The sequence below is a fragment of the Ylistrum balloti genome, unplaced genomic scaffold (genome assembly GCF_031769215.1).
Source record: "Ylistrum balloti isolate Yb309-2 unplaced genomic scaffold, AGI_CSIRO_Ybal_v1 Utg369600, whole genome shotgun sequence".
Taxonomy (NCBI): domain Eukaryota; kingdom Metazoa; phylum Mollusca; class Bivalvia; order Pectinida; family Pectinidae; genus Ylistrum; species Ylistrum balloti.
The window spans coordinates 182,273-194,377 of NW_026781881.1; the positions used below are offsets into that span (position 1 = coordinate 182,273).

At 33.2% G+C, this 12,105-nt stretch overlaps 1 protein-coding gene across 1 annotated transcript in view; it reads left to right on the forward strand.

Moving 5' to 3' along the window:
* Window positions 1–12,105, forward strand: part of LOC132545776 (DNA replication ATP-dependent helicase/nuclease DNA2-like) — a 78,947-nt gene that overhangs the window by 13,116 nt on the left and 53,726 nt on the right. The window contains exons 3-8 of the mRNA XM_060209468.1: window positions 5,317–6,896; window positions 7,351–7,887; window positions 8,701–8,766; window positions 9,841–9,912; window positions 11,043–11,204; window positions 11,761–11,785. Coding sequence (XP_060065451.1) covers window positions 5,317–6,896; window positions 7,351–7,887; window positions 8,701–8,766; window positions 9,841–9,912; window positions 11,043–11,204; window positions 11,761–11,785 — 2,442 coding nt within the window. The remainder of the gene's footprint in view (window positions 1–5,316; window positions 6,897–7,350; window positions 7,888–8,700; window positions 8,767–9,840; window positions 9,913–11,042; window positions 11,205–11,760; window positions 11,786–12,105) is intronic.

Genomic DNA, 12,105 nt, shown 5'->3' on the forward strand with positions numbered 1-12,105 from the left:
CTAACTCACACTAGCTTGTAATTTAAGGTCACCTGTTATAGTCATTTTAGCAAAATATCTTATTAAGTCCTCAACACCATTTTCAAAATTTTGATGGGCCAGATTACAAAAAGAAATAGTTAGTATGAAAAATCTGAGCAAGTAACACGGGAAAGTCATGAGTTCAAGACTCAAATATCTGAACCCCATGAATCACTGACAACCCTGGTCCAATATATCTAAAGAAGCATATCTGAATCTCACTCCTCTGCCATGACAAAAGACTTTTAACGTAATGCTGACACTGAACAGGTGGCAATGCATTTCAACTGGGCAAGCAGCTTAAAGAGGACTTTGAAATCCCTTATTCTTGAAAATATGCTCATTGGATCTCTATGTAAATAAGAGTAAGTGTATATAGCATTAAGAACACAATCTATAATTTACTATACATAAGATAGTGTGTATTATAACATAATACATTAAATTACATACGACTGTCTTCTGGGAATTCCGAGGCATATGAAGAAAGAACATGGTATGTTTGGTTTAACACATTTTTTCACGTCCGGGGGATTAATTTTCCGCGAATTGCTTACTTACACCTATCTTATACCGCTTCTCTTTCCTGACAACAGTGTGTAACGAAATCGGAAAGCTGATTTCTAATATAATCTAGAAGCAAGTAGTTTTCTCCCATTTAAGGGATTACTGTGTTGATACATAAACGTTTGGTCAACGATGTCAGGAGTATCATTTATTTATTCCACAGTTCGCCGACTGACTGAGTCAGCCGTCCAAAAATGTCGAAAATGACAGCTCAATTCATGTGTCGTCTGTTACATGATCAGATGAAAAGCTGAGTTTACACTTGAACTCTGTTTATAAAACAAAAACTAGTTTAATAAAAAAAAAAGTGAACTTACCTTTCCAGGCAATTTTCTTTGAAAATCCACTCGAAATAAAAACAGAGACTTTCAACCACATCACATACACTGGCTGATATCACACAATCATTTCTAGACTCAGATCATAATTTCGATGTCATATATGCGCTTAGCACTGGCTGGGTGCGTTCGATGCGTTGAATATTCGTCTTCGCTTAAATTAGTTCGAATTGTTTGACTAGGGTTAACGTTGTTCCTTTATGAAATAAGAGAGGATCTACTGATCTTGTTTTGCTTTCTGACGAATATCCATTTTCAAGATATTAATATTTACAGGTCCATCCTGAGTTATGCCTGAACTTTTAATTTCGATTGAAACCTTCAGTTTGTCCGTATAAACACATTTAGAAAAAAACCCATTTCAATTAACTATTAGTTTATCAAGGTTATTCTTTTCAAATTTTAAGTAGATATTATATTTATGTGAGTCTTTGACGTTTACAGCTAGAAGCCATATTCAAGTAACCTTAATACATCGAAAGTGTATTGGAACTCTTTTTTAAATAGAGGCGCATAAATATCTTTGGCGGACTTTGCAAATATCGGTAAACTTCAGGTTTCACTCACATAACATCCTACAATTTTTTTTTATTCATTTTACTTTTTGAGTTTCATTTGATGGAACTGGATTGTTTTTGTTTTTGTTAATTAGATATCTTTGTAATCGATTTTAATATATTTCCAAAACTAGCACCTGGAGCAACAGTCTTCAACACGACGATCATTAGCTGATCAAGTTTTATGTCTCTCAGACTACTCGAGCTCTTTTTCATGCCTACCAAATAACATTTTATTGTGAACAAGTTAGGCAGATAACCATAACTGGGTAATAGATCTGCATTTGAGTAATTAGTTATTCAAATTCGGTGTCATTCTAAGAAATAAACACGTGATTTAAAGTTTGTTTAAAAACTTGCAACAAAAAAGGCGTCATTTTTTCAACATGACCCAATAGTCAATGATACGGTGTGTATATAACTGCATAAGAAATCTTCATTTCTGTTATCCAACTTTGTGTTGAAATGACAATTCATCGCTGACTTTTTTCTTCATTGACTCGCCTGTATAGCCAGTGAGAGTAAATGTCATAGGTGAGCATGAATTTATCTACCTTCTATTTTTAGCCACACTATTAGTAGTTGATAAATGGTGGAGGTGCATGGTAGAAGAGACTTCTTTTTATACAATTTACAAAGAAACCAAACCAGTATTCGATCTTGTCATTAATTACTAAAAAACATTTTGTGCATGACCAATTGACATTTTGGCTTTACATTATATGGTAAATTGACAACAGACAACATATATTTCATTTTTTTTTCTTTCAAATTTTTGGGAAATGGTTGTGTTCTTATGTCATTTTATGACTTGTGAGACACTTATCTTTTAGTTCAGGGGAGAAAATGAGAAGATGTGTTGAACTTTAAAGTAAATCCTCAAAAAGTCAATAATGTCCTTTAACTTTTTCTTTGTAAGTATTAATTTTCTTTGTAAGTATTAATTTTCTTTTGCAGATATTTTAATTTTCAATGCATATGATTCACATACAAAAGACAACATCAACCTCTCTCACATTCATGGACGGATATCATGAAAATCACATACAAGACTATTTCGATATTCAATTGAAAATAAACATTATTGTCCACACATATCGTTTTACATCATAATACATGCACACACTACACACATAAACATGTAAATTCATCATCATCATCATCATCATCATCATCATCATCATCATCATCATCATCATCATCATCATCACTACCACCAATCATAATGCATTTACAAACTACACACCATGATATTTACATTTGTCATCACATCATCATCATCATCATCATCATCATCATCATCACTACCACCAATCATAATGCATTTACAAACTACACACCATGATATTTACATTTGTCATCATCTGTTCTTAACATTATTAACAGATGTTATAGAGACAAAGCTCAGCTCACAATATGATAATCAATTAAAGTGTCCTTTTTCCCTGTTCTGGGAGTTTAAAATACCTTCCCTAAGAGCTGTTATTGAATATTTTTATTTCTGGAAATGATGTGTAACACCTTTTGGATATATCACTATGTGCTGCTTTTTTTTCACCTTTTAGTTATGATGACCTGAACATGAGACTTGATCTTCACTTTTGATGAAACCTGACCTTATAATTAATCAATTGGTATACTAAAAAGATGGGCAGGACTGTGAAGGGAAAACAGCATAAGGTAAACGTGTATGTGACATTAAAGGATAAATTTCACTGTATTTTATTTTGTTAGTAATTTGTAAGTGCAATATTAAAGTTCATGTCACTTGTATAAAATCACTTGGAAAACCCATATAAGTTATATGACTGTATTTTTATTGCTGGTAGGGAAGATTAGAGACATACTTTACTTCTAATACATGTGATATTGTATATTTTTATTGCCTGTAGGAAGAACCGGTGCAACAACCAAAGATATCCAACTTCTTCAAGGTGAATACATCAGTGACCAAGTACAATACTTAGTACCACCATGTTCATATATCATGGAGGACTGATTTATCATCATTATTTCTTGAGAATGTCATCAGTATTTCTTGAAAACGTCCTCAGTATTTCTTGAAAATTCATGTATTTCTTGAGAATTTCATCAGTATTTCTTGAGAACGTCCTCAGTATTTTAAAATTCATCAGTATTTCTTTAAAATTCATCAGTATTTTTTGAGAATTTCATCAGTATATCTTGAAAATTCATCAGTATTTCTGGAGAATGTCATCAGTATTTTTTGAAAATGTCATCAGTATTTCTTGAGAATGTCATCAGTATTTCTTGAAAATTTCATCAGTATTTTTTGAGAATTTCATCAATATTTCTAGAAAACGTCCTCAGTATTTTAAAATTCATCAGTATTTCTTGAAAATTCATCAGTATTTCTTGAGAATGTCATCAGTATTTCTTGAAAATGTCATCAATATTTCTAGAAAACGTCCTCAGTATTTTAAAATTCATCAGTATTTCTTCAAAATTCATCAGTATTTCTCCAAAAATTCATCAGTATTTCTCTAAAATTCATCAGTATTTTTTGAGAATGTCATCAGTATTTTTTGAAAACGCCCTCAGTATTTCTCTAAAATTAATCAGTATTTTTTGAGAATTTCATCAGTGTTTTTTGAGAATGTCATCAGTATTTCTTGAAAACGTCCTCAGTATTTCTTGAAAACGCCCTCAGTATTTCTCTAAAATTCATCAGTATTTTTTGAGAATTTCATCAGTATTTTTTGAGAATTTCATCAGTATTTCTCGAGAATGTCCTCAGTATTTTTTTAAAATGTCATCAGTATTTTTTGAGAATGTCATCAGTATTTCTTGAAAACGCCCTCAGTATTTCTCTAAAATTCATCAGTATTTCTTGAAAATTCATCAGTATTTTTTGAGAATTTCATCGGTATTTCTTGAAAATTCATCAGTATTTCTGGAGAATGTCATCAGTATTTCTTGAAAATTCATCAGTATTTCTGGAGAATGTCATCAGTATTTCTTGAAAATTCATCAGTATTTCTGGAGAATGTCATCGGTATTTCTTGAAAATTCATCAGTATTTTTTGAGAATTTCATCGGTATTTCTTGAAAATTCATCAGTATTTCTGGAGAATGTCATCAGTATTTCTTGAAAATTCATCAGTATTTCTGGAGAATGTCATCAGTATTTCTTGAAAATTCATCAGTATTTCTGGAGAATGTCATCAGTATTTCTTGAAAATTCATCAGTATTTCTGGAGAATGTCATCGGTATTTCTTTAAAATCCACTAGTATTTCAGGAGCATGTCATGGATCTTTCTCCTATTACATATGTAGGTTTCCCTTGGTCCTGTGTTGTGTATTATTGATTTATCATATCATAATTTAATTTATTAAGAATTCATCTATCAATATGATGGAGCTCAATTTTCCTGTTATTATCATTATTTTTTTTTGTGGACATTTAAAATCATCAATATGTATAACTCCATGAATCATTCTACGTGGACATACTAATTTGAACAGTTCGTCAGCATCTGAATTCGTGGATTAAGAGTTCCCATGAAAGGAAGTTAATGATTTTTCAATAAAAAATATCATAAGTGATGGATGTTAAGATAGATTTCTTGTCTTTTGTAAAGTGTAATGGAGATGTTTTTGTTTTAAAAAAAGATAAAGAGATGATTTTGTGAGAACAAGTTATCCAAAGAGAACAAAGGAAAAGATCCTTATTAGTTTTGATTCTCACAGCGCCCATATAGCATTGTATTCCTGCCTTTGTTACTTAGAAATAACATATCTGCTGACAAAGGTAAGAAATGAAGAGTCTATGTGATTTTTCTTCATTGTTATCAGATTTTATTTTAAACAGGCTGGATGTCCTAAAGTCAAAGATCAAGTTTTATTCACTGAGCTTGGAAAACCATCATCATCAACATCAGATAAACTCTCTGTGAAGAAACCTGTGAAAGTAGCAGGAAAGGACCTAAATTCTGTTATACAGAGGTCAAAGGTCAAGCCTGTGAACAAAAACACTGACCAGTCAGCAAAGAGTAAATTTGGTGTGTGTGAAGATCAGGATGTTATTATTATCCCAGAAACTCAGATTTTGTTTAGTCCAAGTTCAAAACGAGGTCCTCTTGGTACAGAAACCAGCGATCTCGATGTCAGCTCTGATCTAATTATTCCTGATACTCCAGATGATAATGAAGCAAAGATTCACCAACGAAAGAAAATCTTTTGTCGCAGTTTCCTGACGGGTCCATCAAATTTATCTAAACCAGGTGGTATAGTTCCTCGTGTAAAACCTATAAGAACTATGAAAACTGGACTTTCTAAGGCCAAAATAAGTCTTCTGTCTGTTTCAGTGGACTTTAATTCTGAAACTCCTAAAAAGTTCCTGTCTGAAAATTCTTGTGATAAGGTAGTAGACAGTGATATTGAGGATGAAAATGAAGATTCAGAATTCTCTGAAAGAGAAGCAAAATTAGTTGATATTTATCTTGCACAACAACAAAAAGTTGAAACTAAGGCCACAAATGCTCATGTCATGTCAGAGGTCATGAATAAAACAAGGAATGTAATAGGGGATGAAGAGCAGATAAAGGCAGATAACTCTGAAAAATGTACGGAGAAAAACAATTCTTACAACAATTATGCAGAAAATGGAAGTAAACCTTCACAGACTCCAGTGAAGATTTATGATTCTAATATTCCTGCCATTAAAAGGATGAGTAAATCAGGACTTTCTCCGGACCCTAAAAGATCTGGGAAAACACAGTGGCAGGTATTTGAGGAAGTGATGGAAGGAGACAATAGTGATGAAATTAAACAGATACATGATATTACCAGTAACAATGAAAAGGAAAAAGTGAAAAAAAAATTATATCTTTTTGGTTCAAAAGCCGAGTTTGTGTCAAGTAAGAGTGTGCTGAAACAAAGAGAATCTGAAATTAGAAGGAACACAAGTGTACAGCCCAATGGAGAAGGTTCGAAGAATACATCATCTGTGAAGAAAACATGTGAAAATGGTTCCATGAATTTATCTCGACAACTTGGATATCAGATGGGTGGTAGTAGGTCAAAGAGGTCTCAGCATAAAACCACTACTGACGGAGTTAAATCGGATGATGTTCTCGGAGAAATACTTCAAGAGTTGGTAAAAACTCCAAATCAAAAACCTGAAAGGCGTGGTTTGTCAGACAGTCCAATGAATGTAGGTCTCATGTCATTGGACATTCCAGTAAGTTTGGAGACATCAAGGAGCCTATCTCGGTCCGAAATTACAGACACAAAATCAAAGACTGCAGGCAATTATGTAGTGAAAGATGGAGAGCAAAAACTTCAGTCAGTTCAAAAGGAGCAAGATTTTGGCTCGAATTCAAAAGTTAAACTAAAGAAGAGGCAGGCTGGAACATATAAACAACGAAAGTCTGTTGATGCCAGCGATAGGTAGGTATGACAACAGTTAAAATGTTTATAACCAAGGTAAACTTTCATTGTCTTATACTTAAATACGCTGTTTTTGTTCTGTAATGAGTGCGGAGGTCTGAACCAAGGTGGATTTTAACTGTAAAATATCTTACAAGAGAGAAAATGTGAATTTTAACTGTAAAATATCTTACAAGACAGAAAATGTGGATTTTAATTGTAAAATATCTTACAAGACAGAAAATGTAGATTTTAATTGTAAAATATCTTACAAGACATAAAATGTGGATTTTGATTGTAAAATATCTTACAAGACAGAAAATGTGGATTTTAACTGTAAAATGGGAATATTTTATGAGGTGAATTCCTATATTTAATGCTTTATTGCTAAAATATTTTTATTCTGTGTGACACCTTCTAATTCACTTTTTTTTTCAATAAATGATTAAATCTCTAAAACGCTGGAAAATTGTAGGTCGCTGTCAACAGACATGTCCTTCACAGAGGAAGAATTAAAGTATTTCAATGACCTAGATAGTGGTATCCATGCTTGTGTCGGTGAGGAAGCAGACTCGAAGAACACTTGTAGCCATCTTGACAATGCAAGACAGTCGTCACAACTCTTTACACCTATAATACCCAAGTTGAAAAAATCTTCGATAAAATTAAAATTAAAAGAAAATGCAGCAAGTGTACCAGGAAATCAGTTCTCAGATGAATTGATGGAAACTGATTTTGGATTAGAATTGATGATGCAATGTTTGACCCCTGAACCCAAGAGGTGTGTGACCCCTCAAACTTTGACCCCAAATATTGAGAGATGTGTGACACCAGATCCTGCAATCATTCGAGCAACTCAGAATATTAATGACTTTCCAAGTCAGATATCTGTCAAACATACAGGGGATCAAGGCACTGATATTGAGGATGTCCAGACCCAGACTGAGAGTCAGGAACTGTGTGAGGTGTTTGATCACCTCACACCATTTAAATCAGAGGCTGAAGCACACCAGTAAGTTTATTTTAATCTCTAATCACAACATACACAGTTTCAAATAATCTCTTCCTGTGTTGTTAGTACTGTAAAGATTGTTATTAGGTCATCTGACCTATAACCATAGTGCTCTGTTTGTCATTGTATGTTATGCATAAACTTTCCATTCAAACAACTTCTTCTCAATAACCAAAAGGCCCAGGTCTGTGATATGGGGCCTGAGGCATGATGGGATGAAGGGCTACCTAGTATGTTAAATTGAATTACCTTGACCCACTTTCAAGGTCACAGGGGTAAAATGAATTGAAATATTTAAACAATTTCTTCTCAATAACCAAAAGGCCCAGGTCTGTGATATGGGTCCTGAGGCATGATGGAATGAAGGGCTACCAAGTATGTTAAATTGAATTACCTTGACCCACTTTCAAGGTCACAGGGGTAAAATGAATTGAAATATTTAAACAATTTCTTCTCAATAACCAAAAGGCCCAGGTCTGTGATATGGGTCCTGAGGCATGATGGGATGAAGGGCTACCAAGTATGTTAAATTGAATTACCTTGACTCACTTTCAAGGTCACAGAGGTAAAATGTATTGAATTATTTAAACAACTTCTTCTTAAGAAATTGCCGATTTTGTTGGCAATTGTCATTTAAACAAGGGATTTATAAAATCATTAAAGGAAATCCTCTGAAAAGTTTTCTTATTAAGCAGTATATGTGATGTTTACTGGGTATAGAGATGAAATCACCAGTAGTGAGAAGATAGAAATAATACTGTACTTCCTAACTCTGTAATGATATCAATTATTGACAACATCTGTATCTAACAGGGTTGAGGTCCACCCGCCATGTGTCCACTTTGGTCGTCATACAGTGAAGAAGGTGATCATAAGCAGGTGAGACATTTTAAGGAAAAATTTTGTGATGCTGCAAGTTGGATATAAAATTTTCATCAATTTGCTAATTGTAGATATGCCTTAGTGATTCTAAAACATACCACATCTACTGACAATAAGCTACCCAGGCAGTGTTTTCTTTCTCCCTTGGTTTTTATAGCAGGCTGTACCTTTAAGAATTGGGGAAAATTTTTGAAAAATTTAAAAATTAGAAAAATTGGGAAGAAGTCTTTCTTTGACAGACAACTCAAAATCTAGGTTAGGTAACAAGCACACCTATCTCTTTTGTGTATTTTTGTAGATATTCCAGTTAATCCTTACATGATGTTCTTTGTGATAATGATTGGCCCGTAAGGGAACCATCATCTTAATTACCCAACTTTCCTTGTCACATAAGATTTATGGGACTGTTTGAGCCCGATGATGAAGATGAAAATAATTCTTCGACTTGTTTTGTAAATTATATAATTAGAAATGGAAACAAAATGCAAACTTCTGTTTATCACATAATTCAGGTATAGAATGAAGTTAAACATATACAAACAATTGTAGGCTTCTCATTATATATATATTTCTTTGATGAAGACATGGAATCATACTTAATATGTGATTCGAACCTTCAGCCAATCACAAAAAGGTGTTATTACACATGTAGGCTTAACAGAATTACAATAATGGATGTTATTACATTGAAAACAAAAAAATTGATATTACCAGTAAAATGGGGAAAACTATAATGGAGATGGAGAAAGAAGTTCACTTTTTTACATTTGAGAAGCTAGGAGAGGTCGAGAAGAAAGCTTATCTATTTGCAGGTAATATGTTTACGTCGAATCTGTAGATTGGTTACAATAGGAAATACCGCACTGAATTCTGCAGTCCTGAAGTTACCACACACAAGATTTTAGAAATATATATAGATGTTAGATTTTGTAGATTATTTAAGATTTCTGTGATAACTTCTGGAGGCATACTTCATGTTTTCCTTAGTATTTGTGGTCTGAGGTTATGATTTAAAAATTATAAAATGTTGCATAATTTGGTCTCTTATAAAAATATCTGTTAATTTTTCAGAGATAGCGTTACTTTGGAGTTAGAAGATTTCACAGATCAGATGGCAAGAACTTGCATCCTGGAAGGTTTCTGGTAGGACAAACTTTCATTTGATTCGTTCTTCTGTCCATCCATCTGTCCATCCATCTGTCCATCCTTCTGTCCATCCATCTGTCCATCCATCTGTCCATCCATTTGTTCTTCTATCAGTCTGTCTATTTGTATGTCTACCTGTATATTAGATTCATTCTAATCACATACAAGTATTATATTTCAGCTTCGAAAATGTTTTGTCCAAATAGCAACAGGGTGAACAAGAAATTTGGAGCCGTGTATGGTAATACCGTGTATGGTAATACCGGCTACTTCTCCTTGGTTTGATGTTTATGTTGTTTGTTATCAGTTATTGTTGTCTGCTTTGTAAGAATTATAGTGCACAAGATCATGATATCTGACTGCTTGAGATATAGAACAGTCACTGAAAAGAAATAATTGATTTATTGAAGAAAAGGACAATACTTGGTCAGTAGTCAGCAGGGATATAGACCAACACAGTGTACAAGTTGTTCTAGTAATTCTACGTATGTCCATACTGTTCCTTTTGGATTTTAAAATCTAGGGTCAGAGCATCTCATCATCTGTAAATCAGATATTTAGTATCAATAGTTTAAGTGAATGTTTTTGACCTGTTTTCAATGAGAGGGTATTCAGATATATTCAAATGATGATTTGGAGCCCAGATCAGGATAAGTTACAGATGGCTATCTGGGACGTAGGGCTATATTTTTGCTGTGACGTTTCACTCATTTTTAAATACATCTATACACAGATAATTGTGAAGCCAAAGGACCCCTTGTTGTATCTGATTTCCCAACAATAACATGAACCTATCAGTATTTAAAGGGATTTACCATATCTGATACCATAGTGTGTCAGCTATAACCTGAAACGGAGCTGTCAACTCGTGTCATGAAATCATACATAAGACATACTGTTATTCAGGTTCCAGGGTCTATTTATAAATGATTATGTTATAATTTGGTCATTTGGTGTGGAAAGCAAAATATCTGATAGTTTGACCAAGTCATATTAATGTTTTGATACCAGGAACTAAAATCATATAATATTAAGTTTTCTCAATGCAATTTTGCCCGTTTGGTATTTGCTTTTCAATATCATTGCATTTTAAACATGAAAAACATCATGATACTTCTTTGTGACAGGTGCGACACCCACATCACAGAGGGAGATATAGTGCATGTGATTGGTCAGTTTGATGATCACATGACCTGCCACATCACAGACAAGTCAGGACTGATAGTTGTGAATCCTGATCGTCTCCTCTCTGGGACTTCAGTCGTGTCCGGTGTTTTCTGCATGAGAAAGTAAGTAATATCAAACCGTAGCTACTTTACAAATTGATAAAACTTGACTTGAAGTTTTCTCTTTGCTTTACAGGTCAAATTGAAAATTCTTTACTTTGCTTCATAAGCAAAATTAGTCATTTAATTAGTTATTTTATAAAGTATAGCATTTACATATGATTGCTTTAACTGTCACTTCTGTATATGGTTTATATAAAGCAATTACTACTGATAGAGGGATTTATCATTTGATCACACTAAATTAAGTACAGTTGAACCTCGTTATCTCAAACTGTGACTCGAAGACACTGTTAAATCAGAAGTATTTCATCAGTCACACTTCACACCAATCGTTGGAACTCGATTTAATTGAATTCTTACACGGATTCATTGACTATGAGATGATGAGGTTTGATTGTTTATTTATGTTTACAGTGAGGTAAAAGTAATTTTGGTTCACTACTAACGAAGGATCAGAGGGAAATGGTTGGAAACAAGGTTGTGAGAACAATTTGTCCAAGATGCCTTCCCCTGTTGGATGTCTGATGATATTTAATCTGATTTGGTTTGATTTCAGGTCTATACTGAATGAAAAGTTTAAAGTAAGTAGATTTCTTATACATATCACAAGGAGATATGCTGCACTATGTCTCTGATATACTGGATATTTGTTAAATAGATAAATTATAATAAAAAAAACATGAAGAAATCATTTTTGGACATTATCTCTTCAACTCAAATTGATCTGAAATGACTATGGTACACCAAATATAAAACATGACATTCTTTACTCATATCTGTGTTTTCACCAGTATGAATATTACGTAATTAAGCATCGTCTGTTATGGTATTTATGAATTTCATAAATGCCAGAGCTTTGATGAAGACATTATGTTGCATTCTGTGCAATATGGTGTATTTG